Raw genomic sequence first — 21,309 nt, forward strand, 5'->3', positions numbered from 1 at the left:
TTGGAGAGGTCCACATCCATGGAAGTACTTGGCTAGCAAATCGTTGGTGAGTCTGCCCGTTAACGAAGGTTTCCCCGAAGGAGTTTGACTCGGCAGTCTTTTGTCGGCTTAGTTTCTTACTGTCTGTCCCGGAAACCAACGAGACTGCAGTTTCAAATGGCATGTCATCATTCAGACAAGACTGTAGTTCAAAATAATGAAGTTTTCTGCAGTTACTGCTTGAATGTTTGCTTTAGCCCCTGGTCATTTATCAGTGACTCCAGCAGGTCCTAGAAGGGTCTCATCTGAATTTTTCCCTGTGATTTTTCCTGGTAGAAATTAGAATGAAAAGACTATTTCATATGTAACACCCAAGGGTGATTATAGGTTTCTAACCAGTATTTTAAAGTTTTTATCACAACGTATAGAGTTACACCTTTGTATGAGATGTAATTTTCCCAACATATTTTTAAAAAAATGATCAAATAGATGGTATCACTGCCCTTGTTTTTTATTGTGTGTTTCAAACCAAAAACGAATCGTAGGAGTTAGGAATTATTCATTCACTCATTCCGTGGCGTGGTGATTATGGTGAAGCAGATAGTCGAGAGGACAGAGTCAGGGGGCCTTGAGGCCAAGAGGCAGCGGATGGCCTCCCACATGTCATGGGGAGAATTGTATCTCATAACAAAGGGGTGCGAAACCTCTTCATCTTCCATTTAACTTTGGAAACTGCCTCCTCCCTCCTTCCCTCCTTCTCTCCCTCTTCAGGACTCACTATATTGGTTCCTGGCTGGGCTACTCTGTCCCTTTTTAGATATCCTAGGGCCTTCCCTCCCCGCTACCTCCCGCCCCCTTGGACAGTCACTGTTTTTGGTGCCAGGCTCCCTGTAAATGCCCAAGCGGTCGCCTTTGGCCCTCCTGCCAAGAGCACAGCGTTCCCGAGCCTCCCTGTGAGTGGTCCTGCGTGAGTTCCCATCTTAGGAGATGGTGCCTAAGCCTCCTCCAAAGTGCCGCTTTGTCACTCCCTCACTCAAAAACCTTTCATGGCTGCTCATGGCCTCTCACATCCAGCACAGATGCCCAGGGCTCCGTTCAGGCCTCTCCCTCGTCTGATCCCAGCGTCCGTTCCAGGCTCGCTGCTGCTCCAGTAAGCTGGCGCTGGTACCAGGTGGGATTGGCCGTGCTTCCCTAGACGGCCCTACTCTCCATCTCCCCTAGTCAGACTCACCTCCTCCATGAAGCCTTCCTACACCCCCCCAGAAGGAGGTGGTTCTTCCTTCCTCCCCCCTGCTGTAGCCTCACCTAGGGTCTTCTCCTAGCACTCTGATGAGGGCGTTTGGTCGCTTGAGCCCGTGCACATCCTGAGGGCCGGGATCGGGCTGGGATCCTTCACGGTGCCTGGCTCAGGCCCTGGGGCTCAGGAAGTTCTCCTGTGTGTTGAGTCCCCGAATGAATGGCGTGTTCATGCGTAGCTGTTAGGAAGCAGCTTAGAAAGGAGGTTCATGTCTGTGATTTTTAAGAGTGAATCCCCCTTCTTCTTCAGATGAGCTGAAGCACATCATAGGCGCTGAGACCACGCGGAAGGGCATTCTCCGTGTTTTTGAGATGTTTCAACACAACCAGCTGAATAAAAGGATGGTCTACGTCTTCTTGGAGGGCTTCCTAGAAACCTTATTTCCCCAGTATAAATTCCGCGATCTCTTCAACAAACTGCATTCGCGGTCCAAGCAGATGAGAAAGTACAAGCAGAGACTACAGACGGGCCAGCCGCCCTCTCTGCAGAAGAGGTGACCCTGCAGGGGACAGCCGGGGTTTGCTTGTCTGGGATGGACGCCGGGAAGGGCCTCGGGGCGCCCCTGCTGGCCGCGGGATCTGCTGCAGTCTTGTAGTGTCACACGTTAGCCCATTAGTGCATCCATGAGACCTGGGGTTCTGCTCATCTTCACCCATTGTCCCGCCGGGACTGCTGCAGACAGACGGGCGTCAGCACGTCTGAGCGCCCCTTTCTGACTGAGGAAGGCTCGTCCAGCCGTGTGCACCAGAGAGTAGGTAGGGGAGGGGCTCGCCACGAGCAGCGGGCTCTCGTCTGGGCACTGAGAGATTGTGCAATGGGGGCGCTCTGTTCTGCATTAGGACTGTGGAGGTCTAGGCCAGCATTTCTGCGAGGGAGGCATCGCCCCGTGAAAGTAGTGCTACGGAACACAGTGCTCCCCACAGCATGGACTGACGGTTAAGAAATCTGATTCTTTCACCCTAATTAACTATACTCTTGTGATATGAAGAAATAAAACTGGGTAACATTAGAATCCGGTCGTATCTGTCATTCAGTGGAATAAGCAGAGTGTCCTTTTTATGTGTAGGATGTGCTTTCAGGGCCCTCGTTAGCTCTGGCAGCCTCATGGACTGGTCCTATTGGGATGGAGAAGGAAGCGTGCTCGGATCCCGTCTTCTTGGGAAAGGGCTGCAGGCCCTCCGTCTCCAGTAGGCCAGTGAGGGGGCCCCAAAGGGCCTCCTGCCCCAGAGGACACAGCAGTGTAGCTTGTTGGAAGAAACACCATGCAGATTTTGTCCTGAAAATGGAAACATAAAAACCCTCACTTGGCAAAAAAAAGTTGTCCTCTTCTCATTTTAATTGATTGGAGTTTCACTTACCACAGTTAGATTGCTAGGTTTGCTACTCACCAAAAAAGATTTTTAATGAACGTCATTTGTCATATGCAAATATACAAATTCCTAAATCCACCACAGTGTACATATATGAAAATAAAGAATGAAAACACAACTATAATATTTTTTTAAATATTTTTTTTATTTTTTGTGTAATGTAAAGTTTAAAAAAACTCTACAAAAATCCCTCAGTCTATCCCTTTAATTCCCTGAAGTAATTCTATACTATGAAGAAGCAAATGTGTACTTTCACTCTTTGGGGGCCTCTGAATAGTTCAGAGTTTTCTTATGCTCCACTTTCTCCACCAGGATTCTTCATCTCTGCCATGAGGGTTGCTCCTGCACAAATATCTATGTTCCCATTAACTGAGAATGGGGGAGGGGGAGAAGTTCTTTTTATGTCTTTCTTTTAATAATATTTAACACTACGAGCTTAAGAGCATGAAGCTATTTACCAGATCACTGAGCCAAGATCCTGGTGGGGATTGAGCCCCCAGGTGACAGCAATATATATGTATGTATGTGTATAGACATATATATATATATATATATATATATATATATATATATATAAAATGTATGTGTGTGTGTGTGTGTGTATATATATATATATGTATGTATGTAAGTATGTATGTATGTATGTATGTATGTGTGTATGTGTATATCTCCAGCTAAGAGAAAGGGTCTAGGCATCCAAGGCCCAGTTATTTGAGAGCTTTAAGGGTGAGAAAACACCCCATGGTAATTTTTTTTTTCTCTCTTAGAATCTTCTTTAAGCCTGTTAACACAATGAAGCCTTTCTTTAAATATTTGTCATAATAATCATGTTTATTGTTGATGTCATCATGCATACTTGCAGTATATGGGAATTCACATATGTTGCACGTCTTCAAAACTGCATAAATGAAATACCCTGAAAGAGAGAAATCCTGAGGACTTGTAGTAGGTTATCTTGTCCTAAGATCAATGGGTTTTCCTCCCTAGGCTTTAAAATAATGATTGGTGAGATGTGTCCATCCATAGGAAGGATCACCTTGGCCACTAGAAAAATGACTTTCATGCCTCCTCCTTCCCATTGTTATTGTGACTATTTTGAAAATAGAAAAGTGAGTTTAGTTCTGTACAAGTGAAAGACTGTTCAAAATAGCCAAGTGTGTATGTGTGAATGATGAACTGTATATGTGAGAGAGATAGGCCATAAACCATAGGAAGATGGTGTCCAAAAATATGGAAAGTAGTGTAGGGCACCCCCTGCCCCCCAAAGAGAACCCGGGTACTATCTCGCCAAAAGATTTTTTCTGAATAAATTGTTTGAGTCACTTTTTACTAAAGAATTTATAGGTAATATTTTCAGAGCAAGAATATTAGATAATAGTTGAGCTGAAGCAGGTGCACCTTCGCTAAAGGGACCTGTGTTCTGGAATTTAGAAAGAGCCACGGTCATGCTAAAATGCTAAAGATCTTCGGGTATCTTGTGTTAACATCTTTAGTCCAAAATCAAGTACAGTGTACCCACATTCATAAAGGCATTGTATTAGTGCATCTATAAATATATACATATATACATATACATATATATATATAAAAGACAATTTGTGTCTTCTGATATTTAATTTCCTAATGCGGTTTTTAAAGTCAGTGGTGCCTTTGGGCAAGAGCTATTGAAAATAATCTCTTTGAGATTCCTGATTTTGTCTTTTGTTGTTGCTGTTCTATTTTGTCTTTAAGACTATACATGATTGAACATAGAGAAAAATCTTCCCTGCCAACTTCTGTATTCTATTACTCCTGGGGAAAAAATGTATAATTACAATACAGCACTTAGACAGACATATTCTAGTATTTGGGTGTTCTGAATAGTTGCTGAAATAATTGTGCCATTGACCAAAAAATGCACTTGGTTAGCCTTAATTTTCTTTTGAAGGAATATTAAACTTTTTAAAATACTTCACTTGGTTTGTTCTCAAGCTTGTGCTGCTGGTGTTTGCTATAATTAAACAGTTAATTTTAAGTGCTACCAGAATGTGTACCAACTTTTTAAAAAGCTAACTATTTAAATTCTACAATCTAAGATTTAATTTTGTGCAATATTTTCATTTAACGCATGTGAATTTGAATAATTGTAAAATAAACGAATTTTTAATGTTTTGAGACATAGGTTAAGCTGTCTTCTTAACCCAACAACTTGCATTTTGTTCTTGCTGCATCTGTTTATTTAAAGACTTGTTTTAAAAGTCTTGTATGTCATGCTCCTTGTAAAATTCTCTTGCATTGGTGAATTTCGCTTGGGGGAGAGTGGCCGCCATGTTCCAAGGGCAAACTCTGCCGAGCACATCTTAGGGACAGAGCTGATAAAAGATGCCTTGTGCGCAATCTGTACAGCCACTGTCAACTGTGTGCCTCATTCTACTATCAGTACTTTCTCCCCTTCGGCAAAGAACAATCAAAACGTCAGCCGTTTATCGAACTGGAAAAAAAAAAGAGTAAAATTTTTATTTGGGGTTTGCATTATGTTCTGTCCATTAGGAAAGCTGAAAAATATTACACTAATAAAGTATTAACAATTTTTTTTGGTTGAGTGTATGTGATAATTGCTGATGTATTGACACCTTAAACGTGTCCTGCCTAACATTATTTACATTCCCTGAAAACACATGGGAGCGGACGTGAAGCTTCGGTGTCCCCCACACGCTTTCATGCTAACGCTACCATGTTTTCATTTCTAATCTAGCAAGCATCGATAGATGTAACCTGCGTCAACAAAAGGCTCTTTGAGGGGGACCTTAATGTTTACAAGTGTAAAGGGGGTCTGTTATCACAAAAAGTGGAGAATTTGGGGGACAGGCATGCACTGTACAGGAGCATACTTCTTTACAGATAAATGCAATAGGGATATGGATAAAATTAACACCTAGTGATTGAGGGAAGGAAGCAGTAACTGCTGGAGGGATCCAGAATCCCCCACAGTTCTGGCTGGCTGAGGCCCTCCAATGCCACGCTAATGCGTCAGCTCGGGCAGGGGAGGAATCAGCACGTTCTGCCTCCCTGCCCCTCCGTGCGGGCTTCCTTTCTTGGACTGAGGCCAGCACTGTATTCTGGCCCTTCCCAGTGCCCTTATCATGAACGTAGTCCTGTAGTTATCCAAGTTTGGGTTGTTCTCCTCATTCTTTGGACTCTGAGTCTGCTTAAATCCATTGAACCAACACCTGTGAAACACTGTTTTTGTGCTGGCCGCCGGGGGTGGAGGTGGGCAAGCAGGAACAGGTCGCAGTCTGCGCCATGAGATCACAGCCACCAAAGGTAAAACGTTACGTGGGAGAGTGTAGCTCATTTTTCCATCCAGTGTGGCCATAAGGCCAAGAAAACATCCAAAGGTTATCTAAAGCAGTCAGTTTGTTAATAATTAGAAAGCATAAAAATTCTCAGTATCTTTGCTAAAGAATGTGTGAACCTCGTTCAGAACGCCGTCCTCTGTTGTCACTGTCCAGATCGGGTCCCCAGAGGAAGCTGGAGGGGAGGGGAGGTGATGAGGATGTGTCAGAGGTGAGACCTGAACCCAGGTTTTCCTGACCAAAGTTGACTTCTTTCCCACTAAATCACTGCCTCTGCTCAATGAAATTGTCCCTCCTCTCTTATAACTGTTGATTGTAAAAGTCTTTATTTGGTTGTGATATCAAGAAGCTGGTTCCATAGGCCAAAGGTGGGTGGCCATGCTACATAGCCCCTCCTAAAGGAGTTAGGTATAGTGAGAGCTGACAGTCCAGTTTGGCAGGAGCACAGCAGACCAAAAGGGAACAACGTGAAATGCATTTGGAAAGGTCGGCTGGATTGAGGTGACGGAAAGAAGCAGATTGGCATTGTATCCTGTTGGTGATGGGGAGTCATTGAAAACTTGGGAGCATTGGAGTGATGTGGTCATACCTGCGCATTAGGAAGATGGTCTGGAAGATGTGGGGAGGACAGGCGAGAGAGAGACCAGTTAGGCGGTTACCGCGGCAGTCTAGGGAGAGGAAGGAAGCATGGGCAGTGTTGTGGAGGCAAGACAGGATTTCCAACTGAGCTGCTTGAGTCAATAAACCTTTATTAAATGTCTCCTGTGTGTCAAGTACTGTGCTATATTCTGAGGATACGAAAAGAGTCACAAAGTGCTGCCCTCAAGGAGCTTCCAAGCAGGTCTGTTTCTCCGCGGCCCAACGTGGAAACCGTTAGCCATTATGTATAAATGCAGTGCTCATGCAGCCTGTAGTGTCACTGAGGAGTTCACATTAATCAGTCAGTCAACATTCACTGTTGCAAAACATAAGTTTTTCTCTTCTAGAATCTGTTATTTTATCAATGCCTCTAGCCCCTCCATCAGTGCAGATTGCAAGGACACCACTGGGGAATGGTTACTGTCCATCCCACTCTGCCCTTGACACTTCCTATGTCTTCAGACGCTCTGGGCCATCTGTCAAACGAGGGGGTTGTACCAGCTGGCGTCCGAGGTCCCTTCCTGCTCTGGACCCAGGGCCTGATGAATTGTGGTTCCCAGAGCCTCCCTTTAAGAGCTCAAACCGTTTACAAAGTCGTCATGTTGAGAGAGGGGGGCCTGCTATATACTCTCTTTGTCCTCTCTGAAAGTGGATCCAGACCAAACTAAGCCTCGAGTCTCCAGCTTGGTGTCCCAGCTCTGTTTTCATAGAAGCTAGGTCCCCTGTGGAAGCCCAGATGTTGTCCCAGATGTTCGCCTCAAGTGCTCTCACTAGTCATAAATCCATCCCGGTAAGTTGGGAGTCTAAAAGTATTACCTCATTTACTTACTGACCCTTGACCTCGGAAAGTTTAGCTTCTGCCTTCATTACAATTAGCATTTCAGTTGACTTAGCCCTCAGGAACCATGCACTTGATGGAAATGTGGAAAGCTAGGGCAGTTTACAGATAGAGACAGAACTTGCCTTGATGAGGGTGCTGTGTGATAGGTGGAGAGGAGTCAGAAGACCTGAGTTCAAATTCCACTTCTGAGGTTCGATACCTTTGTGACCGTGAGCAGATTGGTTCATCTCCCTGGGCCTCAGTTTGCTCGTCTATAAAATTAAGGTTCTCAGACAAGGTAGCTGCTGAGGTCTGTTCCTTCTCTAAATCCTTGACCCTGTGAGCTGGGGCGCCATTGCAACAGTGGCTCAGAAAGGACTGGTGGGATTGGAAGATGATTTGAGTCTCTTCTATACGTTTAAAATAAGTCTTGATCTATGGTAGGAAGGCAGAAGGTGACAGAAAATATTTATGATGCAGGAAACTCATCACCATTTATCTCGAGCACATTTTCCTTTTAGAATTCCTACCAAATTCCTCAGAAGAAAGGAAATTAAAGTAAGTTAAGAAAACACCACGAAACCAATTTTCTTAAGGATTTCATGGTTTGACATCCTCAAAGGGTCCATCTGGATCATGAGCATTTTCTGTTTCTTCCCAACCATTGGTGCTAAATGTCTTCAAAGTGATGGGGTTGGCTGACACTGGGTGCCAGAGCTCTGTGTTACATATACTGATGAGAAGGGTTGTGTCCATTTTTCTGAACCTTAAAAATCAGGCAGTGATCCTCAAAGCCATCAGGAACTGGCTTTTAAAGTTTGGATTGTTTTCAGTCAATTTTTCATTCGTGTCCGACTCTTCGTGATCCCATTTGGAGTTTTCTTGCCAGAGATACTGGAGTGATTTGCCACCTTTCTTGTTACATCTCCCTGGAGAATTTGGTATAGGTGTGACCAGTGCTGCCATTAAGTGAGGGAGGCTCTACTTGTCATCTTCCCATAGCACTTTCAAGTAAAGCCCTTCCCTCATAACTCGCCTGTGAGATAGTGCAAGTGGTGATATTCCCATTTTACAGATGAGGAAATAGCTTCATCAGTCACCAAGTATTTGTTAAGCACCTATTGTGTACCTCATTCGGTAGGTGCTGGGGATATGCCAGTACAAGTGAGACAGGTCATGGTCTCAAGGAGCTTTCATTCCGTTGAGGGGTAGGCAACAGGTACGTCTAGAAAGATAGAGACGATTTGTGTGTGGGGGCACCATCAGTTGGGCGATTAAGAAGGGATTTAGGTAAAAGGTGACAGACAAGACGTACATTCCAGGTATGGGTCCAGCTAGGGCAAAAGCAGAGATGGGAGATGAAGTATTTCTGTCCCTCTGATTGGAGGGTGGAGCCATGAGCTTGGCAGCCTCTGTGGAAGGAAGGAGCCTGGCTCAGAACATCTCTTCATTTCTGACTTTTCTACTATGCCCCCATAGCGGATGTTGCTCTTTACATCTTCTTTTGTGTGTCCCCCTCTTCAGATTGTGTATATTTTTTTTTGTATTTGTATTTGTATCCCAGCACTTCATAAAGTCCCTGGCCTATCATAGTCCCTCGAAAAGTATTTATTGACTGAGTGACCAACTGTCGTGGATGAAGGATAACAGGAATTTGAGGTTGGCTGGACGGTAAATCATGAGAAAGGAAGTCATGCATACAAAGTTTGGAAAGGCAGGTTGGGGCCAGGTTGCCAAGAACTTTGAATGCCAACCAGGAGTTTGTCTTTGATGGTAGAGGTAAAAGGAAGCATTGTAGCTCGTTGACCAGGGACTATAGGTGGTCACACCTGTGCTTTAGGAAAATCCCCCGGGCAGCGGCGTGAAAGACCTTCTGCAACGGAAACACTGGGGGCAGGGAGAGTAATTACAAGAGAGGTAAGGAGGGCTTGGACTAAGGTTGTGGCTTTGGAAGTAGACAAGGGGATGACGGACAAGGAATGTGGGAACAAGGAGATCTGGGGATTGAGTGGATGTCGAGGGGTAGGAGGAGGGAGTGGAGAGGCAAGGATGGCACCAGGGTCATGTAACCTGAGTGATTAAATAGATGACTTAGCCAGGGCCACGCAGCTAGCAAGTGTGTGTGGCGGGATTCTAATTTAGTCCTAGTCGCCTCATCCATGACTTTCATTTTATAGATGAGGTGCGGTGATTTGTCCAAGGTCCAACAGAGGTGAGCGTCAGCGATGGGATAAAACCTAAACCCGCTGTTCTTCCCATGTGTGCCGGAAGCTAGAAGGGACCTTGGCGATCAGCTGAGAGATGAGCCTTTCATTCCCCAGACGATCGTGGTTTCCAAAGTACTTCCCTCATGACCACCCTGTGAGACAGGAAGGGTGCTGTTACACCCACTTTGCAGGTGAGGAAGTGGAGGCTCAGGGCTGATGTGACCTCCCCAGGATCATCCCAGGAGTCAGTAGGGGAGCTTCTTCCTCTGGCCCTATTGAGAATGACGCAGCTTGAAGAGCCCTCTGTGTAGGTGCTCCTTGCACCCCGGCCTCCAGACCTGCCTGACCCCTTTGAGATCTGAGGATTAGAAATCCATGTCTTGCTAAAAATTAGGTGCTGCTCGTCCAGGACGATCAGCCCTGTGGCTCTTCCCCCTTTGTTCCCTTCTCGTCCTTCCTCTTCTCTGTTTGACTGGGTCCTGTTGTGCCTTGGGTGGTCGGCCCTGATCAGGGTGAGGGCCCCATTAACTGCAGCTGGGAAGAGGTATCTGGAAGCTTTGCTCTGCCTACCATGTGTTGACGCGCTTGTCATGAGACAGGCTTTACTCTAACATCATCCAGCTACTGACCTCCAGGAATTCCGTTTTCCTGCAATAGTTAATCACTTTTGATAGCGAATGTCCCTGAAGGCTGGATAACAAGTGGGCTTGGTATCTGTCACCGAGTTGTGATTCCTGCCCACCTGCCAAGGCCTTCAAGTTGGCTTCATCATCAGCAGAACCGTTCTTGTCATCGTGGCTTCCCTCTACTGGCCCTACAGCGTAAGGGCAACCTCTCTGAAGTGCGTCCCATCGGCACGTTAGCTCTGACACCCAAATGATTTCATTTCTGTATCTGGATGTTGCCCGTGATTTGGGGGTGTTGCTGGAGCAAAAATGAACCTTCAAAGGCACTTTGAAGAGCTCTTTTGGAGTCAATTAGCACCCACACGGTTTTATGTTATTTCTTAATTAACCTTGATAGTACAGTCCACTGAGCAAGTTGCTTTGGGCTCTTTTGGGGAGCATTTTTGCTCTTTGTTTAAAGAGACATTACTTTTGTACTTACATAATTAATTAATTAACACTTGCCAAGTACATCTAAGTTGGTACTCATGAACTGAAAATTTTAGAAAAAAAAAAAAAAGAAAATTCTTTGCAAGAATTCTCCATGGTGAGTCCTGGCCTTGTCTGATATCACAGGCAAAAAGCCACCTTGGCCTTCAACAGTATTGGAGTTCAGCCTGCCGGTAAGATGATGAAGAACTTTAGCTATTCCATAATATGTATAATGCTGACTGGGTAGATTCGCAGAGAACTGGAAGGTTTGCCAAGCTCTTGATATCTCTTAATGTATTTGAGCTTTACAACCACACCATGACTTAAATCCTGCAGGTATGGCTGTCTTTATCTGAAAGATGAGGAAACTGAGTCCTGGAGAGGGGAAGTGATTCCCCAGGGTTGAACGGATAGTTGATTTCACAGACAGAATGTGAGCACAGCCACGTCCTGACTCCAAGCCTGGCACTGTTCATACGTCACTTGAGTTAGTTAGAGGCTATTCAGTCACGTTGAACCTCTGGCCTGACCCCGAATGTCATGTTGGACTCCACTGTCTGTACTAGGAATCAAGGTATGAAGTTGAATTTGGGATCTGCCATTACTCTGTGACCTTGGGTGTCAACCATTCTGTGCCTCTTCACTCTACTTATTTCTAAAATGAGAATAAGATGCCTGTTCCTTATTCCATCTCAAGGGGAGCACAGGACATCTGCTGCTATACTGGTCTGAGCTTCCAGGGCTGGAATGGAGAACTTTGCCATGATGCCCTCTTGCATATGGGGCGAGGGGTAGACACGAGGACCATGGTGCTGTGACTGTTAGGACAAGAAAAGCTTTCAGATTTTCATAAAGTTAGTGGGAGTGCCCAGTCAAAGGGTCATTCACTAGGTGACACCTTGTTTAGGTGCAATGAAAAGAGCTGCTGGTCTAGGAGTCAGAAGGACCATCCCTTTTCCAATTCATCTTACACAAAACTGCCCCAAAATCTTCCTAAGAGGCCTGGCCTAACCATGTCACTCCTTTGCTCAGAAATCTTCTGTGATAGAATAAAATACCAGCTCAGATTGGCATGAAAAACCCTTGACAGCGTGCTCCAGCCCAAGCTCCCAGATGTCTGAGTTCGTGTTGCTCATTGTTAGAAGTCATCACCTGTTTGTTGTCCTCTGGATTTGACTTTTCATCTGCCTTTTCTCTGGCTTTGTCTTCAGTGGCTGGAATCTCCAGCTCTTAGACTCCTCAGCTCAGGTGCCATGCCCTGGAAGAAGTCTTTCCCTATGCCCCATGCTGTTGGTGGTTTCCACATCCTCCAGTTATTCTGTATTGATTGATCTGTTTACAACCCTACTTTGTATCTCAGTGGAACATAAGCTCCTTGAGGGCAGAGGCTGCTTTTCACTTCTGTGTTCATGTCTCCAGCACCTAACACAGTGTCTTGTGCCATGGTGGCTCTTTAAAAATGTTTATTGAATTTAATGTCATCTTTCTGGGACTCTGTTCCCTCATCTATGAAATGGAGATAATACTTGGACTACCCATCCCAGAGAAAATGCTTTCTAAACCTTAAAGAACTATAGAAAGAGTTTACCACATGGAGCCCTCCTTACATGTAGATTCCCGAATACTACCCTAAATTCAAGGAATATTGTGGATATGGATCAATATCCACTGAAAACAATAGCTTATGAGCCCCCATCAACGTGTTCCTTCTACCAGTCAACAAAAGAATACATAGTTCAAGGCCAAATAAATTTTTAAATTTAATTTCAAATACATCAAGACAAAAGAAAAGAAAGATTTCACCTCCAAACATAATGGTACATACATTCTCCTATCACAAGTAGGTGATGGGGACACAGGCATGGACACGTGAAGTTCAGTGACAGCTCACACCTTCAACAGATTTTTCAAAAATACATTTTTATTGATATCATCTGGTTTTATATCACTAAATTTCCCAAAGTGTTTCTCAAATTTAAAACACCAAAAATCATAACACAGAAGAGAAAAAAAATTAGCAAAACTAACCAAACAAACAAAAAAAAATCTGACATTATCTGTAGCATTCTACACCTCATTTACTCTCACCTCTGAAAACAAGGGAGAGAGATGCCTTCTCATATCTCTTCTTTGGAGATAAGCTTGATCATTATAACTTCATAACATTCAATTGTTTTATTGTTCTTCCCATTTATAATGTTGTGAATTTCATGTATTATTTCTTGTTTAGTCCACATCTTCCCATGCTTCTCTGACGTCATTAGTGTCATTGAGTGAACAAACATTTATTAAATACCCGCTATATGCCAGGCCCTGTGCTTGATCATATGTATCTTTTCTTAGAGTACAGGAAAATTCTGTTCTATTAATGGACTAAAATTGTTTAGTCCTTCTCCAGTTGATGGACATCTCTTTTGTCTTCAGTTCTCCTTAGCTACACAAAGAATAGCTGTAAATATTTTCCCATATATAGTCTTCTTTTTATCATTGCCCTCCTCAGGGTAGATGCCCAGCTGTAAAATCTCTGGGTCAAAGAATATAGACATTTTAATTAATTTCTTTTCATAATCCCAAGTTGCTTTTCAGAGTGACATAACCAATTCATATTTCTACCAAGAGTTAATTAATGTGTAATTAAACTGTAATTCAAAGTATAATGTGTTTATTGATATAAGCATTTAAAGATATAAAATTTCCCGTAAGTTCTGCGTTGGCTCCATCCCATAAATTTTGCCATGTTGTCTCATTGTTGCCATTATCTTTAATGATATTATTGATTGTTTCTATGTTTTGTTCTTTGACCCACTTATTCTTTAGGATCAGATTATTTAGTTTACAATTAAATTTACTTAGGCTTCTAAGACCCTTAATTTAACATATTTTCTATTGCATTATGGCCCAAAAAAGGATGCATTTAATATTTCTGCTTTACTGCATTGGTGAGATTTTTTTTAACCTAATACATGTTAATTTTTGTGAAAGTGCCATATACAGCTCAGGAAAAAGGTATACTCCTTTCTATTCCATTTAGTTTTGTCCAGAGGTCTATCATATCTAACTTTTCTAAAATTCTATTCATCTCCTTAAGTTCTTTCTTATTTATTTTATGGTTAAATTTATCTAGTTCTGAGAGAGAAAAATTGATGTCCTCCACTAGTATAATTTTACTGCATATTTCCTCCTATAACTCATTTAATTTTTCTTTTAAGTATCTCAATGGAGTAAGGAGGAACTGAGTTCAAATCCGGCTTCAGACACAATCACTAACTAAGTGACTAATACTCACTAGCTGTGTGACTCTGGGCAAGTCACTTAAACCCAATTGCCTCACCAAAAAAAAAAAAAAAAATCTCAATGTTATTCCATTTGGTGCATATCTCTTTAGTATCTGTATTACTTCATTTAGTATCTACATTACTTCATTATCTATGGCACCTTTTAGCAAGATGTAATTTCCCTGCTTATCTCTTTTAATTAGATCTATTTTTGTTTTTGCTTGTTTGAGATCATGATCGCTACTCCTGCTAAAGCATAATAGATTCTGCTCCAGCCGCTTATTCTAACTCCATGAGTGTCTTTCTGTTTTAAGTATGTTTCTTGTAAACAACATGTTGTTGGATTCTGGTTTCTAATTCATCCTGCTATCCATTTCCATTGTATAGGCAAGTTCACCCTTTTCTCATTCATAGTTATGATTACTGTGCTCTTCCCTCCATCCTATCTTCTCTCTCTCTTTTTTTACCCTGACCTTCTCAAAAGTCTGTTTTTCCTCTGATTGCTGCTTAACTTAATCTTGCCTTCCCCTTATCACCACTCCCCCACTTTCTCTTAACCACTTGCCTGCCTGTATCCCTGTTGGACAAGATAACTATACCCAACTACACACACACACACACACACACACACACACACACACACACACACACAGTCTTCCCTCTTTGAACCAGTTCAGAAGAGAGTTCAAGCATTGCCTGCTCCTCTACTTTTGCACCTCTACTATAAAAGTTCTTTCTTGCATGCCTCTTTTTTTGTGATAATTTTCCGTATTGTTTTCCCTTCCCCCTTCTTACCCCTCATACAACACTTTAACCTTTTCATGTCTCTTTTGATTTCTCTTTCATGTTTACCTTTTTATGCTTCTCTTGAGTCTTGTATTTGAAAGTCAGATTTTCTATTCAGTTCTGGTCTTTTCATCAGGAATGCTTGAAAGTCCTTTATTTCATTAAATATTCATTTTTCCACTGAAGAATTGTACTCAGTTTTACTTTGTAGGTTAATCTTGATTGTAATCGTAGCTCCTTTGCCTTCTGGAATATCGTATTCTGAGCCCTCTGTTCCTTAACCATGGTAGCTGCTAAATCTTGTGTGATCCTGGCTGTGGCTCCATGTTATTTGAATAGTTTCTTTCTGACTACTTTCAGTATTTTCTCCTTGACTTGGGACCTTTGGGATTTGACTACAATATTCTTGAGAGTTTCCATTTTAGGATCTCTTTCAGGGGGTGATCAGTGGGATTTTTTTCAATTTCTATTTTACCCTCTGGTTTTAAGATATCAGGGCTGTTTTCCTTTTTTAATTTCTTGAAATAAGGTGCCTAGGCTCTTTTTTTTTTTTGATCCCCCACAGCTGAAAGTTTGGTTGGACTGTGTGTTTGTATGTCTGTCCATTCACCAGCCGGTGAAGCTGATGCCTTTTCTCCCTTCTTACTGATTTCCCTGACCCACCCTCCAATGCCAAGAGTGAGGAGTGCCCCAGATACTTACCTGGGGCCCAGTTTTCCGTGCTTCGAAGGAAGTTCGTTTGAGATGTTGGCCATCTTATTGCTTGGCAGAAAGAGATAATGAATTTTTTGGGAATGTTTATTTAAAACCTGCTTTTTTTTTCTATCACCATGCAGGACTCACGGGAGTCATTCTTTGGAATTGACTGAGCTCCCTCTAGCTCCTTTTACACTGTGATTTCACACTAGCAGAGAAGGTGTCTTTCTGTGTGAGGTTCACACATTTTGTGGCAAAACTATAACATGAAAACTTTTGTTTTCCAGTTAATAAACTTTCTGCTTCAAATGTAATTACACAGTTTTAAAACTTCTTTCTACTGGCTACCTGGGATGGAGAAAGCAGAATGTATTCACAACATACAGTAGGTTATCACTGTTTTTTTCTCAGCGAGGGGTGTAGCTGGCTCTTGGTGCTTAGAAATCCTTTTAACTTTGACCCTTCAGTGGACACTCCTCACAGTCATCCTGTTTCTGTCTGCCCGTCCTGTGTAACTCTTGTCCACAGTGTCCTATAAATTCTCCTTGGAGACCTAACCCAGTGTGCTGAGTGAGGGCTGTCCTTTCAATCATGAAGCAAGGGGGCTGTCCCTCAGGCGTCCCTCACTCCCTATGTGTGTTTGGTCCATCCTTTTTTTTTTTATTATTATTTCTCTATTTTCCTGGAATGAGATTTTTTTATGCCATTTCTTTTATAGAATTCCTTGCCTGCAGTTCAGACCACTCACTGCCCCTCCCCTCTTCTGGGCCTTTTCATTGGCCCTCAACTGCAGCTTATTAAAGATTCGGCGAGTCACACCCATCTAGTATCAATGGGAGAATATTGGAATTGAGAAGGATCAAGTGGGGCCCAACCAGCTGCAAACCTGTGGTCTCAGGAAGCCTCAGGCTGAGATAGGGTCTAGACGAGCTTTGGCCTTAAAGCTGAAATCCATATTCCTATCTGGAGCTGCGTGCTTGGTCCTCTCCCATGAGGCCTTAGGGGGCCTGGTTTCTAGAAGGCATGCCCTCGCACTCTCAGGAAGCTTTCTAAAGCCAAGCCAGAAGCCTGGCCTGGGCCTCCCCTAGAAAACCTACCAGCTGCAGGTGTTTCCTTTTTTCTTCAGAAGGCTTCAGAAAGGTCAGGGAGGCATGAAATCCACCCTAATTTGGCTTAGCTGGGAATCACGAAGAAAGAAATGGGAGGATGACTGAGTATTCAGACTATGTCCCTGGGCACCTGTTTTGGCCATCTCAATTTGTTTTTCTTCACACAACATTTTACACCTCTTAATTCAATTTGTGACCTTTCCAATTTCCCTAGCAGCTGTCCCGGGGTCTAGGGCTGACACATTCCAAAGTCGGGTTCTCAGGGGCTTAATGTGGCCCAGGGGCTGGGCCACGAGCATCAGTAGGATCCCACCCAGACCCTGGGCTCGGCACTTTGGGCTCTGAAGTGCAGTCAGGGGATTTCGTCTATGGACCAGAAAGTCATTCCCGTCTCAACGGTGATGTTTGGAACAGAGGGGCTCTAATGGGATGGGAAAGGGGCCATTGGCTTGGTTTGATCTCCTCTGGGTGCTCCCATGGTCTGAGCGGTGCTTTGTGATACATAGTCACCCTGGCACCCCAAAAAGCCAGGGTCCTGAAGGAATGAAATTCATATTCTAAAAAAAGTCCCAGTGGATCTGTGAGGGAGGTAAGAACTGGCCCTGGAGTCAGAGAACCTGTGTTCAAATCCCACTTCTGACCTTGGGCAAGTTTCCTCTATAGCTATCTGTCTGTCTGCGTCTGTCAACTCATCTATATAACTATTTATCTGTTTGTCTGTCTATCTGTATGTGTATCTGCCATGCACTTGTTATGTTCCGTGTTGGAATGTACGTTCCTTAGCAGTAGAGATTGTTTTATTTTTTGAACCCATATCCCTAGTGCCTAGCATAGTGCCTGGTCCATACCTAACGAATGCTTGATGATTGATTATAAAAGGGGGTTGGACTCAATGTCCTTTGAGCTCCTTTCTAGCTTTACATCTATCATCCCATAATTCCAAGGTTGGGGTTGCAGGAGAAGAGAGTGTATTGTTTAAAGGTGTGGAGTCAGGAGATGCTGTCTAGAGGCCCTTCTGACTATTGTTCTGCGCTCTTATGAGCGGGTCAATGTGGACGCTCGCCCCAGTGATACCTCTCATAGCCCATATGGGCCCATACGTTGTGGACAACTCTTGTCCTCCTCTGTGTTCCCCCCAGTACTAATATGGTCCTGGCATGAGAGAGCAGACCTGTCTGAGGAGCAGCCTAGCCAAGCAGAGAGATGCTCATTACCAGTGGACTGGCCATTGGTGATACTCTTGCTTTGACGAGAGCAACGTGGGGAGAAATAGGTCATAAGCCTTGACCCTCCCCGGAAGAGCTGAAGCCATCCTGAGGAACCACACCCTGAAGATTGCATTTTTAGGCCCCCTGTTTGTCTATTAACTCTTCAGTTCATCCTTGGTGAGACAGATGTAGAGCTCCCTAGAGAAAAGATCAGAAGGAAAGATGGCGGGTCGTGAGTCTGCAGGTCAGCGCCGATGGGCAGGATCATAGGGTTAGGTCAATGTTAGCGAGTCTAGCCCTCTCACGTGAGCAAACTGAGGCCAGAGAGACTGTTGCCCCCAAATCCACAGATAGCAAGTGCCAGAGTCAGGATCTGACCCCTGGCTTTCTGACCCCGCAGCGTTTTTCCCACTCTTCCACGCTGCCTCTGGGTGGGGAAGGACCCCGAGTTTAGCTCCTGTTTCTAACAGCTGAGAGCTGTGTGAGCACAAATCAATCACTTGCCGGCTCAGCTTCAGACAGGGGTCCTTCACCTCTTGGCATCTCCCGGACTCCTGTAGCTACAGTCTGAGGAGGCCGATGGACCTCTGCTCAGAATCTTGTTTTAAAATGCATGAAAAGGAAGATTGCAAAGGAAACCAATTATAGGGAAATTTAATTATCAAAATATTTTGTTAAAAAATACGTTCAAACTCCAATGCCACCCCCAGGGGAAGGACCCTGCTCTAAGACTGATTTACAAATGAATGGCAATCTGCCTGATTGGAGAGAGGTTACACACTGAAGAAATCCCTGCTCCTTGGGGCGGTAGCCTTGACCTACTAAATGTCCCAGCCTGCAAGGAGGTGTGGAGAACAAAAATTAAACCCAAAGATTAAGTTATTAGATTCCTAAATAAATAGCTGGTTGCAGACTGACCTTGGTTGGAAGGGAGTTCTGTCATAGCCTTCTGATTACCTGCTAAATGACAAACTCTGAAGGCAAAGCCCCGCCTGAACAATTCTGTTGTGTTCGGTCGTTTTCAGTCATGTCCTGCTCTTTGTGACCCCATCTGGGATTTTCTTGGTAAAAATCCTAGAGCAGTTTGCCATTTCCTTCTCCAACTCATTTGACAGATGAGGAAACTGAGGCACTAAGTGACTTGCCCAGGGTCACACAGCTAGTAAGTGTCTGAGGCTGGATTTGAACTCAGGTCTTCCTGATTCCAGGCCCGCTGCTCTATTTACTGTGCCACCTAGTGGCCCTCCTGTCTAAACTACAGTCTGTTCAATTTTATGATGCCTATAGTCAGTGAACATGCCCAAGGAGAGCTTGGAAAGGCTTTACAGATGCTGCTGCTAATTTTCCCCAAAGTTAAAGTCAGGTTTATGTCACCACATACCTTCCTCCCTCTGGGGGAAAAAAGATTCAAAGGAGTTGTTTGTTTGTCTTCAGGGGAAATGCTCACTGAGTTGGCATGAGACTAGAATTCTTGTTTCCAATTAAAAACAAGGGAAAAGTCTATCCTGCAAACAAGTTAAATGAAAGAAAATAGGATGGAAGCAAGGTATTTTTAATTTCTCATGACATGTCAGCTTCTTATAAAAAAAAAAGTAATTGCTTCTGAAGAAAAATACTAAACTGTACCTCCAGAGAGGCAGATGAGGAGGAAATTGTCTCATAGGCAAGAAAAGGCCAATCAGTGGTCATGGACTGAGTTGGGGGGGGCTCAGAGGCCAGTTAGCCCCTCTTCTCTGTGACATCACCAGTAAATAATCCTCCAACCTTTGCTATACTTCAGAATCCTTCAAAGATCAGGGATGGGGGCTGAGCCCACCACAAATGACCCATGGCATCCCCCTACTCACCTTATCTTGGAAATAAATTCTTAATCATTTCTTGTTCTCTTCTCCAGTCTGAAGATGATTCTTTTGGAAGTTTAGGATAAAACACACGTTCCTCAGCCTGGCATTTAAAAGCCTTTGACAAGTGGCTTTTGCCATAGTCCGTTAGCCACCCAACAAGCATTTGTTAACATGAAATGCACTGAAGATACAAAGACAAGAGAGAGAGCCCCCGTCCTCAGGGAGCTTAGAGGACCTCCGGGGAGGTGCCTTATTTTCACATTGCTCCCTTCCGTGCGCCATGTCTTTCCCATCAAGCCATTCACTGTTTGCCAACGTGGGCTTTCCATTCCTTGTCCCCTAGGCTTGTAGTGCCTTTCCTTCTCAGCTCTGATTCTTGGCATCCTTGGATTCCTCCAAGGCTCAGCCCAGACAGAGACCACCTCTGGGAAGCCTTTCCTGATCCCCCTAGCTTTTCCTCAACCCTAGCTTGCTGTGACTTGTAGGTGCCCCTGTTCTATCCGCCCCCCCCCCCCCTCCCCCCCCCCCCCCAGAGTGAAAACGTCTTGAGGCTTGGGATTATTTTTGTCTTTCTATATTCGGTGCCTGTCACTTAGGAGACACTAAGAAATGTTTGTTAAATTGGATTGAATCTTCAGCCTCTGAGAAGTTACGGCTGTTCCTGTTGGATGTTTCTTTAGAGCAAAACATTCCCTTTGAGTGCCATACACTGGTTATATAAGTGCCCTCAAGACTCATAGACTCCAAAAGATGTTTACCTCCTTGTCTTAGTATTTAATATTCACTATTTGTTATACATACAATGGCATACAAATGCCCAAAGACTAACACTGATATGAATAATATTGGAGGATGAGGGTTAGAAAATGGAAGATCAGAAATCCTCTGTTTTCCAACTTTCATCTTCCAATGTTCTTCACAGAATTTCACTGGTGGAAGAGAACTCAGGGACTGTGTAGACCAGCTGAATACCTGAGCTAGAATCCTGTCTACACCACCACTGATAAATAACCATCCAGGCTATGCTTAGTCTCACCAGCAGCATTGTCTATATCCACCCGTGGCAACCAACCCACTCTTGGACAGCTCTCACTGTTAGGAAGTTTTTCCTGACATCAAGCCTCAGTTTACCTTTGCAACTTCAACTCACTGCTCTTGGCTATGTCCCCAGGGACCAAACTGGTCAAGTCTGAGAGTGCCCTCCATGTGACTTCCCTCTAGACGCTTGAAGACAGCTCTCACATTCTCCCCAAGTCTCCTCTTCTCCAGGCTATGGCCTCAATTCCTCCAATCGGTCCTCCATGACACAGACTCCAAGCTATTCCCCATTTTTGTTGCCCTCCTCTGGACACTCCATTTTATCAAAATCCTTCCTAAAACCAAGACCTCCTCCAGGATAATTTCTTTTATACAGTACCCTGTCCACTACGGTCCTTTTTTATGTGATACACATTATTTTTACAGTTTTGTAAAAAACTGGAGTTTTTTTGGGGGGGCATATTTTGATATTTCTCTTCCCATTTCTTACCCCTACTCATTTTCAGTTTCAAGCCTTGATTCATTTCAGTTCCACATTAGTTATCAGCAGTTCCCAACCTGGGCTATGTATACCCTCAAGGAGGTGTGAAAAACTTGTCAAGGGAATAT

The 21,309-nt window shown here is 43.8% G+C and overlaps 1 protein-coding gene across 3 annotated transcripts in view; it reads left to right on the plus strand.

Annotated features, from left to right (window-relative positions):
- The window catches only part of SNX13 (sorting nexin 13), a 120,547-nt gene extending 118,259 nt beyond the window's left edge, over positions 1-2,288 (plus strand). For all 3 annotated transcript variants that reach the window (XM_027872260.1, XM_027872259.1, XM_027872257.1), the window contains one exon: positions 1,526-2,288. In XM_027872260.1, coding sequence (XP_027728061.1) covers positions 1,526-1,773 — 248 coding nt within the window. In that variant the 3' untranslated portion in view covers positions 1,774-2,288. The remainder of the gene's footprint in view (positions 1-1,525) is intronic.
- Positions 2,289-21,309: the final 19,021 nt, after the last annotated feature.

This window comes from Vombatus ursinus, unplaced genomic scaffold (assembly GCF_900497805.2).
Source record: "Vombatus ursinus unplaced genomic scaffold, bare-nosed wombat genome assembly UNPS02014799.1, whole genome shotgun sequence".
In the NCBI taxonomy this organism is placed as follows: Eukaryota; Metazoa; Chordata; class Mammalia; order Diprotodontia; family Vombatidae; genus Vombatus; species Vombatus ursinus.